General features: G+C 41.0%; 1 protein-coding gene across 2 annotated transcripts in view; it reads left to right on the forward strand.

Annotated features, from left to right (window-relative positions):
* Stau2 (staufen double-stranded RNA binding protein 2) overlaps window positions 1-21,217 on the forward strand; it is a 262,426-nt gene that overhangs the window by 23,089 nt on the left and 218,120 nt on the right. Inside the window, exons 2-3 of one of the 2 annotated variants that reach the window (XM_050142107.1) lie at window positions 2,581-2,740; window positions 12,644-12,779. In XM_050142107.1, coding sequence (XP_049998064.1) covers window positions 2,581-2,740; window positions 12,644-12,779 — 296 coding nt within the window. The remainder of the gene's footprint in view (window positions 1-2,580; window positions 2,741-12,643; window positions 12,780-21,217) is intronic. The other variant, XM_050142109.1, reaches the window with a different exon arrangement.

Below are 21,217 nucleotides of genomic sequence, written 5' to 3' on the forward strand. Positions count from 1 at the left end.
AAGATATTCGTCAGTATTGCTATAGGATAGGGTCATTTCAGGTTCCCTATCCTCAGCTTCCCAAGGGACTAACTGGGGACTTCGCCTTGGGCTCCTGGGAGCCACTCTAGGTTCAAGTCTCTTGCCAACCCTAAGGTGGCTCCCTTAACTAAGATGTGTGCTTCCCTGCTCCCCTATCCAACCTTCCTTTATCCCAATCATCTTGTTTCTCCAAGTTCCCCCCAACCTCCCCTTCTCACTTTTCTCTCCCTGTCCCCCCTTATCTCCATCCCACCCCACCCCCAAGATCTCAATTTTCTCCCCGGCAATTTTGTCTACTTCCCATAGCCAAGAGGATAAGTATATGATTTTCGTTGGGTTCACCTTCTCGTTTAGCTTCTTTAGGTTCACCAGGTATACACTCCGTGACCTTTATTTATGGCTAGAAACCAATTATGAGTGAGTACATCCCATGTTCATCTTTTTGGGTCTGGGTTACCTTGCTCAGGATAGTGTTTTCTATTTCCATCCATAAGTCTTAACACAGTTTAAAAATCCAGAGTCCAAAGTCTCTTCTGAGACTAAATGCAGTCTTTTAACTATAACCCCTTAAAAGCAAAAACCAGATTACATGCCTCCAATATACACTGGCACAGAATATACATTACTATTTCAGAAGGGAAAAATGGGGCACAGTGAAGAAATACTGGTCCAGTGCGCGACAGAAACTTAGCAGGGTATACTCCAAAATAGCTCTTTGTCTGTCATCACAGGTCTTAGATGGCTTTCAGGCCTCACATTCTTCCCAGTTCTGTTGGCTGTCGGTTACTTCCCTCTTGGGCTCCACATCCTGTTAGTTTTCCTTGGCAGGTGTTCGTGACTCTGATACCTCCAACCTCTTCTGGTCTCCAAACTTCACTTTTCCCAGCTTCGTGTAGTGGCCTCTCTGTGTCTCCCTACAGGACCCTTGGCCCCTACAACTTTCTTTCACCTCAGAGGAAGCTTGTGTAGCCCCTCTACTCCTAACTCCTTTTTCATTCTAAGGCCAGAACCACATGGGTGATGCTGCCAGGTTCTGCTGCACCGACTGGGATGGCGCCCAGCCCACTCTTTGATATGACTACATTACTGCTTGCTCCTTTTTGTTGTAGATCTACATAAGAACAATTACTAATAACCACACAACAGAATTGATATTAGACTGTCTTGAAATGTCCTCTGGCAGTGAAATTAGTCCAGAGCTCCAGTTTAGCCTCAGGCAGATTCTTAGACAAAGGCAAATGCAGACAAGTTCTTTGGCAAAATATCACAAATGGTCTGTAGCCCATCGCTAATATTGTTGGGAACCTCTTGAGCTAGACTTTCATTGTCCACATTGCTCTCAGCACCATTATCTTCCAAACTCTTTTTAGTTTGGCCTATTAGGCCCCACTTGCAGTGCTCAACCTCTTTTCTTGTTCAGTCTTCCAAATTCCTCCAAAAAACCCAGTGTGGTCATGATTTCACAGCTGTGTTCCTTTTCTGGTTGGTACCAGCTTCCTAGTGACTTTTCTGTTGCTGCAACAAAACACTGTGACCAAGACAACTTCTAAAAGAAAGCATTTAGTTTGGGCACCACTAATTAATTTCCTGGGCAGAGCCTCTGTGTGCCTTGAAGATGCAGTCTTCTTGTCATATCTCACACAGTTCAGCTTCTCTCACAAGACTAGTTCTTTCATGGAGGCCACACCTCCGTGACTTCATCTACCTCCCAGAGACCTCCCAGGTACTATCACATCCAGTATGAGGGTTTCAATCTAAGAATGAGAGGAGGGAGCACACCTATCCTGTCCAAAGTGGGCTATATTTCTTATATATGCTTTCTAAAGTCTCTCTTCTTTTATTTCCATGGATACCACTGACTTGGCAGATTTCTTCATTAGCTGGATATATAAGGACAGATAAAGAAATTAATTAGTGGCCCCCAAATCAAACTACTTCCCAGACTCTAGAACTATGAGATTTTTTTTTCCCATCTAGTCAATGGTACTGCTAAAGTAGGCTGAGCAAAAATAGTTGGGAAAATTCACCAAATAGAGGCCAGAGAATGCTTCCATGGGCTCATATATTTAAATGCTGGGTCCCCAGTTGCTGGAACTATTTTGGAAGGATTGGGAGGTGTGGCTTTGTTGGAGCAGATGTGTTACTGGAAGTGAGCTTTGAGGTTTTTTAAAAGCCTATGTCATTCCCAGTCAGTTCTCTCTGGGCCTCCTACTTGTGGATCAAATGGAAGTGCCTTCCTGCTGCTGTGACCCTCACTATGGTGGTCTTAGACTCACAGCCCTCTGGAGCCTTGAGCCTCCATACTAAACGCTTTTTTTTTTTTGATGGGATTAAGACAGTTGGGTACAGTCTCCTGACATCCTTTCACTGGGTAGAATATAGGTTTTTGTTGTTGTTGTTGTTGTTGCAAGCAATCACTGATAGGCTTCTGCTGTAATTGTGGTTCTATGTTGTGTGTGTGTGTGTCTGTGTGTGTGTGTGTCTGTGTGTTCTCTCAGACCACCAATTTTGGTACCTGAAAATTTTTATGTTTTCTCTGTTTGTCTGTATTTTTCTAAGATGTTCTCGGTGCAGCTGAGTCTTGGCGAGCAGACATGGGAGTCCGAAGGGAGCAGTATAAAGAAGGCCCAACAGGCTGTTGCTAATAAAGCTTTGACGGAATCTACGCTTCCCAAACCAGTTCAGAAACCACCCAAAAGTAATGTCAATAATAACCCAGGTACGGCATTGACTTGACCTTTTGTTCTGTGAGCTGATGTGTTACTCTTCTTATTGTGTTGCCCTGTGAGTCATACAGGCACACAGTTAGTGCTATACACACACAATAAGGAAGGTAACGGCAAACGAGAGAGTTACGGTTGTTTTGACAGTTCACTTAGTGGAAACTGTAAAAATCTATTCCTTTGAATGCTGGCAAAAACACATGTGCTTGCAAATGCAGGAAATGTGTTTCTTTTAAGGTAAAGGAATTGTTTCTCTTCTTAGAGTATATGTACTAAGAAATTTAATAATTAAGTTATTCCTTTTTAGTTTAATGCAAAATTATAAAGGTGTCTTGTTAAATATTTTGATTATTGGTGTAAAAGTTTGAAAATAGCTGAGAATTTAGAACATTCATATGAAATTTATTAAGAACCCCCCAAATCTGTAAAGCCATTCATGTGCAAAATTCTTAAATGAATGACAGTTCTAATTTTAATTTTCTAAGGACAGTTTTTGACAGCTGTTTTGATTGCATCACTCCCAACATCACGTCCATTGTCTTTTGAGAAGAGGCAAGCCTGTGTTAGCCATAGTGCGTTAGTTGATAAAGTCAAGTTAGTAAAGTTCTTCTGAGTTCAGTTTCAGCCATATGTTTGTTTACTCATTTGTTAACCTATTAATATGTTCTTACTGTTGAATCAGTGCTAGTACTGCTTTAGGTCTTTTTAAATAATGTGAAGCCCACTCACTAGCTAATGGTGACTCTGCTCTGTTTGATTAGCCCTGTGCTTGTCCTCACACTTCTTCACTGGCCTGTGCTTGTTAGATACAGGCTGCTCTGTTCAAGGCTCTCTCCCAATGTCATTGCTTTCCTATAGCAGACCCTCTGCCCTGCTCAAGGCTCTCTCCCAGACTCCGTGGTTTCCTATAGCAGACCCTCTGCCCTGTTCAAGGCTCTCTCCCAGACTTTGTGTGTAGGGATAAGTCTAGCCCCCTTAGGGAGCGTGTTCGCCTCTGGCTAATGTTTACCTATAAATCTGGCGAGCATGCTCCCAGCCGCTGAACGGTGGTTCTGTAAGTCTATTTCCCCATTAAAGCTGTATATATTTTTACAATCTGTCTGCATTCATTTACACCATTACATTTGTGGATTTTAATCCCAGCTCTTGGAGAGGCAGTTGCTGGTTGAGGCCAACCTGGTCACAAAGCAAGTTCTAGTACAACTAGGGCTACACAGAGGAACCATGTCTCAAAAAAACAAAAAGCAAAAAGGAAAAATAAAACAAACAAACAAACAAACAAAATAAAACCGTTTGTGGTTGTGAATGGTACACCAACATGTATTAAACACTTGCTGTTACCTATGCACAAGGTATACAACCTTTTTCTGTATCTTACAGTTTTGTACACAAATATATAATTTAATGGTAGATATTAAGTGCCAAGTAAACAATAGCAGCTGTTAATGTTAAAAGTAATGATCATGTTAACTGAAGTAAGATGTAGGCCTTGAGGGAGTTCAGGTATGGGGGAAAAGGAAAGAACATTCTAGACTGAAGGAATACTAAGAAGGGCCCAGGAGTAAGAAGGTTTGGTAGAAACCAGTTTGTGTGTGTGGTGATGATTTTAGTTACTGTACATGAGTGCTGAGTTGGCAGTGGAGGTGGGAGGGATGCACTGGGAAAGACCCAACATCCCTTTCACAAGACTGTTTTTTTTTTATGTCATTTAGGGTACTTAATATCTAACAACAAATGGATGATGGTTTAAAAGAGCATTTTAGCATGTGACATTTGACATGTGATTGGGCGATGCAAGACAAGAAAGCAAGGTGACCAGCTAGGTGGTCAGTGCCATAGTTTGGAATAAGTACATTTAACAAACTGCCATGTATTGCAGATATTGTGTGTCCTTCTCTTTGAGGTGATGGGAGTGAACTGTGGTGTGGCGGGAGGGAGCTCTCATGCATTTAATGAAAGCATGGCTGTGAGAGCTAAGCTCTGCATCTCTATAGCAAGGACGACCTCAGTGAGACTCAAAGTGTAGGAAAGTCTGAAAGCCCAGTAGAGACACAGCTCCAGTGTGGAGTATTGGGGTAAGCTAGAAAAAGGGAAAGAGTATTTAGACAGACTTTTAAACACGTGCAGACAAGTGCACAAATTACGCTTGCAGAGCTGGATACAGCTGCTTTGTGAAACACTACTGCAGATTCTGCCATTGCCGTAGCAGCTTCCCTCCTTCAGAAAGAAGCCATCCTGAGTGTCTCACGAGCTGTGGCTGCACCTTGGAATCATGTGTTCCTCTTTGCTGACGCCTCCTTATTACAAAGGTGTTTGTAAGATTCAGCCGTTTCCTTGCTAGTGCACAAATACTTGGATTATTTCCAGATTGGGATTGTTAGTAATCCTGCTGTGAACATTCTTGTATACACACACACCTTTCTGTTGGGAGTGAACCTGGGGTTGGAACTGCTGGGTGGTAGGTTTTTATGTTCTCAGAGTTAGCATGCATTGTCAAGTGCTCCATTAGCAGTTACTAAAGCCCTCTTTGTCCTTGTTCACCATTGACTGTTTCAGCTTTCTTAGCTCTTCTGTGCTAGGGCTCTTAATAAATTTCATCTGCATTTCCCTAGCAGCTGAGGAAGATGTCTGGTGAAATGTTCTCGATGATGGTGCCATTTGTTCATTGGCATTAGCATAGTCTCTGTTGAAAAGAGACTGGTTGGTTTATACACTGCTTAAAATTATGTTCTGTTTTTAATAACTTAGAGGTTTCATACATATTCTAGACTCACATAGTTTGATATATGAATACATTAGAATATTTTGTAGAATATTGCAGAGGATCTTTTGAAAATCTTTTTTTTTTTTTTGGTTGTTTTCTAAGACTTTCTTTCTCTGTAGCGCCCTAGGTGTCCTGGAACTTGCTTTGTGTTCCAGGCTGACCTCAAACTCTCAGAGATCTGCCTGCCTCTACCTTTAGTGCTGGGCTTAAAGGTATGCACCACATGTCTGCTTCTTTTGTAATTCTTTTTTTTTAAAATTATTTATTTGTTTTTCTTTTATGTGCATTGATGTTTTGTCTGCACTATATCTTTGTTAGGGTGTTGGGTCCCTTGGAACTGGAGTTACAGACATTGTGAGCACCCATGTGGGTGCTGAGGATTGAACCTGGGTCTTCTGGAAGAGTGGTTAGTGCTTGTAGCTGCTGAGCTATCTCTCCAGCCCCTCTTTTGAAATTCTTAAGGTTGCATTTCGAAGAATAGAAATTTTTCTATTTTAATGATGACAGATTTATTAGTCTTATTTTAAGTGCTTTTAAATATGTTATTTGCTAAATCTCATCTCTTTCAAGGCTGTGAAGATACTTTATGTTATTTTTAGAAGTGTTATTGTTTTGTCTTGTTAACTGAGACCTCGAGTCTGTCAAGTGTCAAGTTTATTTATGTGTGATGTGGGGTAAAGTTTCAGGTCTGTTGTTTTAGTACATTTTGTGAAGTTGGCTAAAATGACATCCCCATGCTATAGTGCACTGCAGAGGCAGCTTTGTGTAACCAGGCAGGCACAACTGGAAGAGAGGAGCCTGTTAGACGGGAGAGATCTAGTCCCTAAAGAGGTTGGACCTCGATTCTTCACAGCATAGTCTTCCTGCCAGTTAACTAGAACTGTGCTATAGAATTACTCTGCTTCTTTCTATTTTTTTAACTTTTGAAATAATTTCAGATTTATATAAAATTTTTAGAAATAGATCTAATGTATACCTCTCATCCAGATACCCCATGGTTGGCAGTATTGAGCCATCTGGGAGTAAGTTATTCAAGTGATGTTCCTCTTTCCTGTAGTATTCCAGGGTTCCATTCCTCCTCCTCCCTCACTTTTCTGACAGTGTCTTATACTGTAGTCCTAGCTGGGCTGGAATTTAGGACAGTCCTCCTGTCTCCCCTTCCTTAGTGCTAGTTCAGATGGGAGCCACCACGCCTGACTCCATGTGCATTCTTCCCCTTCTTCCCCTTCCTCTCCTCCTCCTCCTCCATGTCCATTTTCTTCTTGTTGTTCTTCTTTTTCCTCCTCTTCCTACTCCTCCCTTCTCCTCCCCCCTTTTTGTTTTTGAGGCAGGATTTCTCTGTGTAGCTTTGAAGCCTGCCCTGGAACTCTCTCTGTAGACCATGCTGGCCTCAAACTCACAGACATCCTCCTGCCTCTTTAATCCCAAATGCTGGGATTAAAGGCGTGCACCAGCACCACCTGGCTACATGTGCATTTTTTTAAAATTTTTTTTTATTGAAAAAAAAATTTCTGCCTCTTCCCCGCCTCCCATTTCTCTCCCCGTCTCCCTTGTCCCTCCCCCTGCATGTGCATTTTTTAAGTGCATAAGTAACCTCTTATTAGACAGTAGAATGGGGCATCATTTACTCCACAGACTCCACTCGTTGCTGGCTGTCTTTTAAAGATCTTGTGTAATCAAAGTCATGTGCTCAATGTACTTGCCATCTTCCTTTACTCTATTTTAATCTGACACAATCAGTCTTCCCATCTTTAGGACTTGACATTTGTGATGGATATGGGTATCATACTCATCTAGGTACCATAGTTTGTACAGTAGAGTTTCTTGGTAGAGTACATCTGGTGTTTTCTCATGGCTATTACATTTTTTAACGTGCATATCTCCAAAGTAAAACTGAACTCAGTGCTTATAGCTTCTGATTTCCTATGGTAGTGATGACTTTGGCCACCTGCTGAAGAGCATGCCTGCAAAACTTCTCTACTATAAAGTTGATCGTATTAAGTAGTAAGTAAATAAGCATTTTGAAGATATTTTGAGACTATATAGAAACATATGTAATATCCTGTTCCTCATCAAATTTTCTTTAGCCTACCGAATTTAGCATCCATTGTTGATTTCTATGAATCTATATGAATCTTAAGTTTGCTAGTGTGATTTATTTTGAATTCTAGAATTCCTTTAAATTCGTTAGTTGTCATTGGCTCTCCAAGGGAAGAAATTCCCTCTTCTTTCATTTCTTTATTTATGTCATTGTTGATCCTTATTCTTCTGTTCTTACTGGTTTAAAGTCTATTGCTTCATTTGCTTTTTGTGTTGGGGATTAAACCCAGGGTCCCATATATGCTAAGCATGTGTTCTATCACTTACTCTAAACACAGGTTGTGGTGGTGGCCGGTGGTTTGTACCACAGGAGTGTATAGATCGCTTCACTGTTGACTGCCTGACCTGAAAGTTTCAAATAAATTAAATTCTTATTTATTTCCCTATCTTACAGATTGAGGTTTTAAAAGCTCCTCTCATTTGAATTTTACACTGCTTATGGTTGAATAGTTATTGCAGGAAAGAATTCAAAATGTCCTAAATTTTTCCAGGATGGCAGCTCACATTGGAGCTGAAGCAGTTTAGCTCAGCTAGGGCTACAAAGTTAAGTCTGAGGACAGCCTAGGCTACATAGGCTTCATATCTATCCCCCCAAAATCAATTAAGTCAAGTAGTTCATAAATCTTCATTTCTAGGAAATATTTTAATCATTAAAATCTTTATATAATTTAAAATGTAAACTTAAAGACATACACTATACTTTATTGTTAAATAAATTTTTTGGAAGATTGTTGGGCAGTTTCTAATAAAGTTAAACAAGTCTGCTGTAAAATCCAGTACTTCTACCTCTAGGTCAATATCTTCAAGATCTGAGTTTATATCTGTTGCAAGGAGAGAGGTGCCCTTTGTTTGTCCCGGTTGCACGGCTAGCTTACACCCGAAATAACCCAACAGAAACTGTATTCATTAAAACACTGCTTGGCCCATTAGCTCTAGTTTCTTATTGGCTAATACTTACATCTTAATTTAACCCATTTCTATTAATCTGTGTATTGCCACGTGACTGTGGCTTACTGGCAAGATTCTAACCAGCGTCCGTCTCAGGCAGAAGATGCATCGTGTCTCTCACTTTGTCCTTCTTCCCAGCATTCAGTTCTGCCTTCTCCAGCTACCTAAGTTCTGCTGTATCAGGCCCAAAGCAGTTTCTTTATTCATTAAGCAGTGAAAGCAACACATGAACGAAGAACCTCCTACACCATGTGTCTAGTCCATGACTTCCAGAAATGTCTAGGATGGCCTTATAAATACTGTTCCTAACTGCAAACAACTCGCATTCTCCATCAATAGCAAATGAACAAATATTGGTGGTCTCATTCAATGATATAAAAACTAAAAACAGATATATACAAACGATGTGTGAAAGATGCAAATAAAGTATTGTTTCTTCATCTCTCAAGAACATGCTAACAAACATGTAATAACGGAAGTCAGAGGGAGTCAGGGTGACGGGAAGAACTTGGTGGCTGATGGAATGTTCTCGAGTGGGGTGGGATCATGTGAGTCGCTGAGCTTTTGCTTGGGGTTGTGTGTCTGCCTTACTCCCGAGGGAGAGAGAAAAGGAGACACCCTTTGTCCTTGACTTTTCTGTAGAAAATGGATATAGAAAATTAGAGGTTTGAACGAATTGAATTGCTATTCAATCCAATTTGTTTCCTATTCTGTATAATAAAGGAATTATTAGAGCTAATGCTCTAAAAGGCAAAATTCAAGCTAATGGTACAGATTTTTTAAATTAAATTTTGCTCTAAAGAAAGATTTCATGTATATGCATATATGTTTAACTAACTTATTTTAATACTTAAAATAAAACTTGACCTAATGTTATGTTGTGTCTTTTTTTCCATAATTTAAAAAAAAGTTTACCCAAGTAGAATAAGATATTGAATGCTCCCTCCTGTCACTAGGTGAGCTCATGCCAGATAATCTTATTTCTCATTTATCTTCCTCTTGAGGTTCCTGTGTGCACGTGCACACACACACACATATAATATCTACACACTTATAATACATATGCATATACACACCCACACACATATAGCACATGTGTTACATGTACATATATAATATACAACATATATATAATGTGTTTTATATATAATATGTAATACACACATGCACGTATGTATATGTATGTTGAAATAGGAACAGCTGGGCTGTGTCCCCAGCACCCCAGCCGCCTGCTAGCTCATGCCCAAAATAACAACACACAAATTGTATTCATTTAAAGACTGCTTGCCCATTATATCTAGCCTCTTCTCGGCTAACTCTCGCACCTGGATAAGCCCATTTCTAATTATTGTTTGTAGCGCCCCAAGGTGCGCTTACCAGGAAGATTCTAGCCTACATCCATCCTGGGTCAGAGCTGCCTGGGACAACAGAGCCTGGCGTCTCTGCTCCAGAGAGCAGAGCTGTCGCGTCTACCCGGGAGAGCTGAGCATGGCGTCTCTGCTCCAGAGAGCAGAGCTATCGGGTCTGACTTCACTTCCTCTTCCTCCCAGCATTCCATTCTGTTTACTCCTCCCATCTTCCTCCTGTTTACTCCTCCCACCTATGTTTTAACCTATCAGGGCAAGCGGTTTCTTTATTTAATTAACCAATGAAATCAACAGATTGATATATGACACTCCCACATCATATGTATATGGGACATGAGACAGAGTCTTGCCCAGCCTGCTGGGGACTCACTGTGGAAGACCTCATGTGGTCTTGAATTCACATCTATAAGCCTCAGCATCATGAGTATTGGGATTATAGGCCCTGGGATAGTTTTAAAAACAAGTCAGTTTTTAGTTTGTCATAACCACGAGGGGTGTGCCCACCCACTGAGACGGTGGGGCTGAGCTAATGGGAGCTCACCAAAGCAAGCTGGACTGGGACTGATGGAGCATGTGAATAAACCGGACTCCCTGAACGTGGCTGACAAGGAGGGCTGACTGAGAAGCCAGGGACAATGGCACTGGGTTTTGATCCTACTGCATGTACTGGCTTTGTGGGAGCCTAGTCTACTTGGATGCTCACCTTCCTGGACTTGGACGGAGTGGGGAGGACCTTGGACTTCCCACAGGGCAGGGAACCCTGACTGCTCTTTGGACTGAAGTGGGGGGTAGGAGGGGGATGGGAGGAGGGGAGGAGGTGGAAATTTTTAAGTAAAAATAAATAAATACTTTTTAAGATGAGGGCTCTTATCAGTATCAAACAAAGAAAGTAATAATTCCTCTACATTAAGATCGTGTGGGGTGCAGATTCACATTTCTGCCCATTTTGCCATAGTTGGTTTGTTTTGGTGAAGGATGAAAGAGATCCTTTTATTGCATTTGGTCTCCAGGCTCACAGTTCTCCAGCTTTGTTTTCATGCAGATTGCTTGTTTGGCTGAGTCATTGCTTCTGTAGAATTGTCCACATGCTTGCTTTTGCCGATGGTACACTGGTGTGTTGTAGAGCCTTCCCTGGATTGTGTAAGCTACACAGCCTCAGCTCCATGTCCTTGGCAGTACTGCAGTACTCGTGGGTGGTAGTCTCCTTGCTGCACTAGATCAGAAGACAGTTCTTGTGGTGAGGGCGAGTTCTAATTGGGCTTAATAATAAAAACCCACAGTAAATGCTGGAAGAGTAAAGGAGCCAACCGCTAGAGAAACTTCTTTCTTCTGTCGAGTCCTCAGACCGAAGGGGCAATAGCCTGTCCTCACGCGCCTTATATTCCAGTCTCCACCTCCCTAGTGCTGGGATTAAAGGTGTGAGCCTCCTAAATGCTGGGATCAAAGGCATGAGATCCCAAGTGCTGGATCAAAGGTGTGTGCCACCACTGCCTGGACTCTACGGCTAACTAGTAGCTAGCTCCACCCACTGATCTTCAGGCAAGCTTTGTTAGACTACAAACAAAATATCACCACATCGTGGTCTCTTGATTTTAAGATTGATCCATGTACTCTGGTGGTGGCAGCCAGTTAATCCGTTAGCAAGCTCCCTGTTAACACTGGCCAGGTGTCTGGGGCAGCATGCTGCTCTTGTCGTCTAGAGTGTCTGGCATCTTATCACCTGTTACAAACTGGTGGTGTTTTGGAAGACATCATTCCTTTTGCTGAAATCCTGGCTAATACGAAGAACGCCCCCTTTCATCATCATCTTCTGAATACAGTTTATTCAGGGAAGGCCAGATAAGCATTTGATCCTCTTATCAGCGTCATGTGCAGATCTGGAATCAGTCATTTCTCCAAAGATGTTCTTAGGCATATTTTAAAATGGGGAGTGGTAGTTGTAAGCCACATTCTAGGTGCTGGCTGACTTCATTGCTAATGTATTACATGGCCCCTCTTAAGTCGAGAGCGCTGTGAAATAATGTATTCCGTTAAAATTTTTAACTTTTGAGATAGAGCTCAGGATGGCCTCTACCTCAGTATGTAGCTATGGATAGTCTTAAACGTCTGCTCTTCTGTGTTTGCCTCCTGAGTGCTAGGATTACAGGTATGCACTGCCATGCCCTGCTTTAAGTGGTGCTGAGACCAAACCCAAGGCTTTGAACATGCTAGACCAGCAGTCCACTCCGGCCTCAACTTCTTCTTGCTCCCCTTCCCTCTTTTTGTTTTTAAGAGAAATTTATCAGGCACTTTACTTACATTTTCAATTCATATTTTAGCTTGGATTACTTAATGTGTTTAATATTATACTTTCTTCTCTGATTTCTTGTATAATTACCTCACAATTACTTGTACTTTAATTTGTTTTGTACCTGTCTTTGAATGTACAACATCTTTGCAATGTAATAACAGTACCAATATTACTAATTGCATGGTTGCTAGAAATATTTCAAATAATGTAGTTACACAGTTGAATTTTTCATTTTAATGTACAGGAAATGCTAAAACTTGAGGGATTTAATTAAATACTTTTTACTTCATTTATACTTAATTAGAGAATTGTATAGAGGGACCCTTCACTCCCCGTCTTCTTTGGTTATTAAATGCATTAGAAGTATAGCTGTGTAGTTCATTGTGGAAATGTTTCACTTGTGTGCCTTCAATATTTTGTTTTTAAACAGGTAGCATAACTCCAACTGTGGAACTGAATGGGCTTGCTATGAAAAGGGGAGAGCCTGCCATCTACAGGCCATTAGATCCAAAGCCATTTCCAAACTATAGAGCTAATTACAACTTCCGCGGCATGTACAATCAGAGGTTTGTATGCCTGCTTTGGTTCTGTTGCTTATTTACTTATTTTAGGCATTTTGTAGAAGTGTCTGATATCTAAGACTATTTTCATTGTGAACACAGATGACGTTGAACATTTTGGGGATAAACCCGACTCACCAAGAGAATTAGAAGTTAAAAACAGAACACAAACCCCCATAACTCCAGAAACCCTCTTTACTGCATGCATTTCCACGCTGCATTTCCAGTGTGCTCAGGTTGCAGGGCGATCTGCCATGTGGCGGTCTCATCCCCTCAGCACACTAAACTTACTCTTTCCTGATTTCACTACATTAATGGCTTTGAGAGTTTATCATTTACAGCAGTGTTATTGGAGAGAGGACTTACTAAGTCTTTGCTGCATAGGGCACAGTCCTGACAGTTGTGGGTATATCTTACAAGCATGGTAGAAATCTCAAAATAAAACTGAGATCTCTTTTGTAAAAGTTAGGCAAAGCTCATTATAGGGAAGGTGGAAAATGCCAGAAGATTTTTTTAAAAAGAAATATTTTGCCTTCCAAGAACTAGTTACTCTTAATATTTTGATTTTTTAGCTAGGCAGTGGTGGCATATACCTTTAATCCCAGCACTTGGGAGGCAGAGGCATGAGAACTCTGTGAGTTCAAGGCCAGCCTGGTCTGCAAAGCAAGTTCGAGGAGAGCCAGAGTTGTTATACTGAGAAATCCTGTCTTGACAAACAAAAAAAACAACAAAAACTTATACTTTGTATAGAAATGTTTTTAACTGAAATGAAGCTGTTCTTTGGATCCAGCTTCTGTAATATTACTGAATAATATATGTTACATATATATTACATAATACATCTATGTAATATATGTACAGTAAAATGCAATACCCTTAGTGTATGTCTTGATGACCTTATGTATATGTGCGTCTGTCCTCTCTCCACCGACTTCTCACATACGTGTGTCTCTATGTGTCACTTCTCAGATCCAGGCACAGACATTGCCCTTCACTCCCTGCTCTGACACGCCTCTAGCCTCCGTTCTGTTGTCACGGATTAGTTCTGTCCCATAAACAGTTTCAGCACTTATCCTCTCTGCTTCTTTCATTGTGAATGATAGTTCTCTTGCTTTGAGATCCATTAATTTTGTCTCTCTTAATTGCTGAGCAGTGCTCCATCATGTCTGTGTCTTAATTTGTTTAATTATGTGCAATATGGTGTCTTTTTAAACCCAGTCTAGTGACCGTTGTCATATTTTTAGTATCTGAGAAACATTTTTGCTGACTCTAAAATGCCTCACACGGCTAAGGTATCTTTCATAAGTGCATATCTCGTTTTGATCACCGAGGCTGTTTCCACCCGTCTCCTTGGAGTATAGGTAAATACTGCAGTAAATACCATTGTAAAAATCTTCTTGTTGGAGTCTTTTACAAATATTTGTTTTATATGTTTTCCTGAATGTACACTATTATAGGAAGAACATTAGAATTAAGAATAATATATTACTCAGTTACATTAAAAGTTTGTTCTAATTTTTTATAGCATTTGAGAATGCATTTTCTGTTTGACAGCTCTGGATTTGAAATATATTGCTTTGCTTGATTGCTAGCAAGGGAAATTGAAAAGCTTTCTTTGATACTGACCGCTACCAACAGGACTGTTCTCAGGTGTTTGCTGCTTATCTTTTTATTTGTCCGTTGATTTATTTTTATCACATTTCCTGACTAGTTTTCAAATATTTATGTTTACACTATTAGCATTCAGTTTATTTTATATATAATTTTTCTTTTATTTTTGTGTCTTGCTATAGTTTTATTAGCTTTTGATATTTAAAAAGCAGTTTCTTTGTCTTTTTTTTTTATTTTGGAGACAGGATTTCTCTGTAGCTTTGGAGCCTGTTCTAGAACTCACTCTGTAGACTAGACTGGCCTCGAACTCACAGACATCCACCTGTCTCTGCCTCCTGAGTGCTGGAATTAAAGGTGTGCGCCACCACCTCCTGGCCTACAATTTCATTATTGTATATAAGAAATTAATTTTGATATGTGATCATGTATTTCTAGTGTTTTTGTTAGGGTTTTATATATTTAGTCTAATTCTATAGTCTAATTCAGATGTGCAGAGAATAGAATTAGTCGATATGTACCTTGATACTTTATAGTTCCTTGTTTGGTAGTAGAAGATTAGCTGTCTCCATTCAGCACTGTCTAGATGCTGATTAGTTCCTGCAGGAGTTCCTGCAGTCTCCCTCGGTCACACTTGTTACTTAGAAGGTCTCTTAGGCTTTCTCTGCTCTGCCCTGCTTTTCGGTGTGTCTCACTTGTGCTAGGAAGGACACACCTTTTACACGGAAGGCTCTGTGTTGTCCTTTGATGCCTGTTGTATGTGGGCTCCTTACTCACATGAAAGTGATATGTGGGATGCTTTCTAACTCAGTTGGCACTGGCTGATGCTTTCAGAGAGTGCTTGCAGTCTCCCTTCCTAACTTGGCTAACGCCGTCAGCGGTCCTGACTTTCCTATCATTTCCAGACCTATCCTTTTTCTCAGCATCTCTATTTCTCACTGCAGCATCCCAAGCAGCCTCCCTGGCTGTCAGCTCAGTGTGTACAGTGTAGTTGCTCTACCCCACCTTCTTTTCATGATATGTATGTGGTAATCTCTCTTTAGTCTGGGGTTCCCTAACATGCATAAAGCTATTAGTCTTGGGTAAGGAGTTCCTAGTCCCTTTTATCCATGTAATATATTTCATTTTTACTTTCCCCCTTTTATCTGTCTAATTTTGGGGAGAGGGTTGGGACAATTTTTCAGTATTAGATAGGCTGACCTTGTACTCTGTATGTAATTCAAGCTGTCTTCCCAAGTGCTAAGATTATAAGCATGTGTAAGCAGAGACTGCTCGTTCATTTCCTGGCCACCCAGACCCGAATAATCACACAGAAACTATATTAATTACAACACTGCTTGGCTAACAGCTCAGGCATGTTTCTAGCTATCTCTTAATATCTTAAACAAACCCATTTCTATTAATCTGTGTATCACCATGGAGCTGTTGCCTACCAGTATGTTCCAGTGTCTTTCTCCAGCTACATGTCATCTGACTCCACCTACTTTCTCTCTTTATCTCTGGATTTCCTGCCTGCTATATTCTGCTTTGCCATAGGCTGAAGCAGCTTCGTTATTAACCATGGTAATAAAACATATTCACAGCATACAGAGGGGAATCCCACATAGGCATGTGATATCATCCCCAGCTCATATTTTCCTCTTTTTAAAATAGTGTAATTTTACAAAATAGCAGATTTTTTATTATATTTTATTTGCATATATAATGTAATTTAATCACTACCCTTTTTTATCTCCCATTCCTCTCTTACTGACCCCATTTCTTTTCCCAAAGAGTATCCTTTCTATGTGTATGTCTTTAAAAAAATTTAAATGCAGATTCTGCATATAAGAATAAACACAATATATGTCTAAGTCTAGTTTATTTTGTGTAACATGGTGATCTGATCCATCTGTTTTCCTCCAAATGACCTGACTTTGTTCTTTTTTATGGATGAGTAAAACTTTGTTGTATATATACACCACATTTTCTCATCAGGTTGGCTCTATATCTTGGTTATTGTGAATAATGGAGCAATAAGCATAGATGTACAGCTATCTCTGCCTTGTTGACTTATGTTCTTTGGGTGTATATTTGGGAATGGTGTTGATAATTCTGTTTTTGCCTTTTGAGGAACTTATTTCCATGGTAGCCAGACTAAGACATTTCTTTGTATTGTAATATAATGAGTAGATTTATGACAGTCTTCTTTAAACGTCCTTTTTTATTTTTTGATATTTATAATTGTTTACTAAAACTTTGACTAGTGAATTTATTATTTTCAAATAAAGCAGTTTGGTACTAAAGCTTTTTATGTGTTTATGTTCTAGAGGAGGAGGAAGTCAGTAAGAGGGGTCCAGAAACTGAGGAGGTGCCACTTGACAAAATCTAAAGAAGTGGGCTGGGGTGGGGTGGGGGACAGGGACAAACAGAACCATGGGACTAGATGCAGGGAAGCAGATGTCTGGCATGCGGCTGCCTGGAGCAGCAGTCTGCGCCTGGAACTGGCACCCAGGGAAGAGGAGGTCATAGGAGGGGCAAGGGTCATGTGATGTGACTTGACTCTCTCTCTCTGTTCTAGATGTTCTGTTAAGACTGTTAACTTTTTGGCTCAGCAGTTAAGAGCATTGCCTGCTCTTTCAAAGGTCCTGAGTTCAATTCCCAGCAACCACATGGTGGCTCACAACCATCTGTAATGAGGTCTGGTGCCCTCTTCTGGCCGCAGGCACACACATAGACAGAACATTGTATACATAATAAATAAATAAAAATTAAAAAAAAAAGACTGTTAACTTTTCCCTTCCCTCTCATTCTGAGATCTGATTTGTGTATGTGTGGGGTAGAACTCACCCTTCTCTAAGACTCCTCTTATCAGTGAGAAGCTTTTTCCTCACACTTCTTCAGTCTTTATGATTTCCCACTGATAACACAGAGGGACTACCACACCATTGTCGTCTGGAAAGTTTCCTTCTCCCAAAGGCAGCACTACTCAATAAGCTCTGAAAGTTGTGATTTCACATGTGGCCTCAATTTGCCTGTGACAACTTAAGCTGGAAGCTGTTCCGGGAAGTGTGGAGAACTAGAGCAAGGCAGTTCACTTCCTGTCCAGTTCAGGTTAACTGTAGCTGCGTAAAGCAGGGACTGAAAGGCTAAGTCCAAGAAACCTAATTTACAGGCAAGTTTGAAAGTTTACTACTCAAGGTTATATTATATAGTAATTAGCTGTTGCCCATGCCATTGCCCTCTTTGTTCTCTGCTGTTGGATTTTCTTTGTGTGAGCTCATCTAGAGGCCTAAGTAGAATCTTCTTTCCTCTGTTCTGCTTTGTGTTGAGTGGAGAGAGATTCATTCTGTACAGACTAGATTCTGAACTACCTGTCCCCTGTTAACACCCAAGGTGCGTGGCAGTGGCTTTTCTTCCTTGTCTGAGACCTTACTTGACATGTTATTAGCAGAAAGCATTTCCTTTTCAAATGGCAAACTGTATATAGGATGCCTAGCCTACATCCCGTGTGTGTCGTGGGATAGTAGTGAATATGGCCCAGTATGTTTGGAGTTGAAATGTTGTAATGTCAAGAGATTGGACACCTACGGGAAGGTTGGCGAGCAGTCTATGAATGTTAGTTAGCTCCTTATTACTATGACAAAACAGTGAGTGGAGAAGTAGCTTCTCCTGTAACCCTTACATTTGGCCATTCGGCAGGCTGAGACAGGAGAATAGCATGAATTTGAGGCTAACCTAGGGAACAAAGTGAGATGACCCCATCTTTAAAAGGAGGAAGGGTGCTCATTTTTAACTTCCACTTTTTCAGACTGCATTTCTGTAGGAACTCCCAGTGTAGTTGAGGTCAGCCTTGAATTCCTGATCTTCCTGCATTACGTCTTGAGTACTCAGGTTACAGATCTGCAATTTTGGATGTGTCCACCTCTGGTGAGTGGACCCTGTGGCTTTTGGAGCTGTGGTGAAGCAGACTATCCTGAGAGTCCATGACCAAGGAGGGCAGTCATTTGAAAGGTGCCAGGAGCAGAGGGAGAAAGAGGGACAGTCAGGTTTCATGTGTGTGTGTTTGCACATGCATAGTTAGGCCATCACGCGTGTGTGTAGGTCAGAGGACAGCGTACAGGAGCCAGTGCTCTCTTTTATCATTTGGGTCTTGTCAGCTTGGCTGGCAGCAGGCACGTTTTCTTGCTCATCAGTGTAGCTGGCCCCATTCTGCCATCTTTTTATAAACAACATGGAAAAGAATAGAATGGCGTAAATTAGGCATCCCATCAGCAGTTGATCGGTTGTCTGTTTCCAACGAAGAGCTATTGTTTGGCAGATGGTCTGAGAGCCCTTGTTCTTCTGACACAGATTTGGAAACGGCACAACTCAGACTGTGCTGTATGAGGATGGCATTTTTGCCCAGGTAACTGGGACATCGGTTGGGCAGCCCTCAGGCAAGTTGGACACAGGGCTTGGCTTGTCCTCATTTTTATTTCTCCTTTTCTTAATCCTTTTCCTTTTTCTGACTTTATTTTCAAAGAAGCTCGCTCTTACTGCACTTCATAAGTGACGTGGTAGTGTGTGCAGGAGACTTGGAGCAGAGAATGGGCGAGGCGGTGTGTGTGTGTGCACACGCGTGCTTGTGTATGTGTGTGTGCATGTGTCTGTGTGTCTCTGCGTGTATGCGTGTGTATGTGTGTGTATGTGTCTATGTGTGTGCTGTGCGCGTGTGTGTTTGTATTTTAGGGGAATGTAAGAAACGCTTGTATAGACTGTTCATTCCAGCGTTTATTTTCACACTGGGTTTGGGGCAGATGGAGACTTGAATGTCTAACTCTGGGGTGTGTGGCCAATTTGCAGCAAAGGGGATTAACCTACTCACATTGCTGCAGATCACAATAATTTTATTCTGTTATTGGAAGGATACTAGGCAAGAGAGGTCCAGGGTCCCCAGAAGAGGGGTCTGTGGTAGATCTGCAGGACATGGAGTTATTTAGGAGTCTACATAGCTTGCTGTGGTTTTGTTTATCCAGTGTCCACCTTCTTCCTCAGAGGATTTGGCTCTGTTTACTCATCGTCAGTCACCTTGGAGCAGTTTGCTCTGCACTTATGCCGTCCTAGTCACCCTTATGGTGAGCTCAGTTTGTGTCAGGAAGAGGCCTGGGTGCCTGCAGCTCCTGTATCCAGTTCCTGCTGTAGTTATTTATCATGGTGCTGGTGCAGTTACTGACTTATACTGAACAGGTCGGAACTAATAGCAAGGTAAGCAAGGGAGACAGACATGGACTGTCTTTCCTAAAAACTGCTCTGTCCTGTGAGCAAAGCTCGGCGCCCAGGTCAGCGTCTGCCCTTGTAGCTCTGGGAAGAAACTTGTGCCACCTGAAGAGTCTGACAGGCGCTGTGGCTCTCGGTGGAAACTCAGCAGGGTAAAACTTGGAGATTTGTTTTCATCCACACTGACTTTTATTTCAGCTCATTGATTTCCAACGAAGTTAGAAATAACGAAAATTCTGCCAGGAGTGGTGGCACACACCTTTAATTCCAGCATTTGGGAGGCAGAAAAAAGAGAGTCTCTGTGAGTTCGAGGACAGCCTGGTCTACAGAGCGAGTGCCAGGACAGCTAGGGCTGTTACAGAGAAACCCTGTCTCGAAACAAGAACAAAAAGATTCTGACTTATGAAAATAACTCACATGTTAATTAGATAGGTTGAGTATCCCCCATTCAAAAGCTTGAGACCAGAAGTGTTTTAAATGGAGTCTGTTTTTGAGTTGTGGATAATTTGCACATATATGAGGTATCTTGGGGATGAGACCTAAGATGACACGAAGCTTACTTATTTTTCATGTGTGTCTTTACATATACCCTGAAGGTGATGTTATATTACAATTATTCTGTGTGCAAAATAGTTTTTGCACATTCAACCATTGTATTATGGTCCATAGTATTTCAGATTTTGGAGTTTTGGATTGGAGATGATCAACCCATGTTTCAAGTGTTATTTAAATTCCTTGTTTTGAGGGTTCTTGCATTGTCGGTATGAACTCATTGTTTGTAAAAAAAACCCCTTGAAAACATTTGCAAGTACAACATTGTGTAACAGCAGTTATGGTTGAGAAACCTACAGTTTTGGTTTTGGCCACTAGGTGGTGCTTGCGTATTACTGAAACATAGAGACTAGTTGGGTTCTTCAAGATGAGTGGCTAGCTTATCAATGAAAAGTTGAACTCTGCAATTACCAGCGTTCAACCAGTTTTGACCTGTTGATATGCTGGTTTCATATCATTTAGCCTTGTAGGAAAAAGTCAGCTAAACAGCTTTAAAATCTTGTGGCTAAATAGAATAAGCATGAAGTTCTGAAAAGCAGGAATTTTTTCTAACAGCTAAGCATGCCTTAGCACTTGTTCTCCTGTATTCCTTGGTTTGGGAATATATTCCTTTTATCTTGTATGTCTTACATATGACATACATGCCGGAGCTATAAAAATGATGATTCTTCATAAGGACAGCACCTTATAAAACAGATATAGAAGTGAGAGGAGACTGAAGAGTACATTTAAAAGCATTTTTTCTCCCGTGTTTACATGTGTCTGCAGTGTTAGAGACTCTTCTTAATGAGAAACGAACCTGCATATATAACTGAGCATTGGTGAGCCAGAGAAGAGACTCTGAACAAACTGCCAAAGCAGAGGAAAGAAGAGTGCCCTCAGTGCTCCTTAAGAAAAAATTGGGCAAATTTAACTAATGTAATATACCACAATTAAATGACGCTTGCCCCAAGAAAACAAGATTAGTGTAGTAATAAAAATAATCAACTGTATTAATTGAATGGCGGAAAACTATATGAGCTTCTGATTAGAAGCAGAACAAGCAT

The sequence above is a fragment of the Alexandromys fortis genome, unplaced genomic scaffold (genome assembly GCF_014885135.2).
Source record: "Alexandromys fortis isolate MF-2015 unplaced genomic scaffold, M_Fortis_MF-2015_v1.1 scaffold_41, whole genome shotgun sequence".
Taxonomy (NCBI): domain Eukaryota; kingdom Metazoa; phylum Chordata; class Mammalia; order Rodentia; family Cricetidae; genus Alexandromys; species Alexandromys fortis.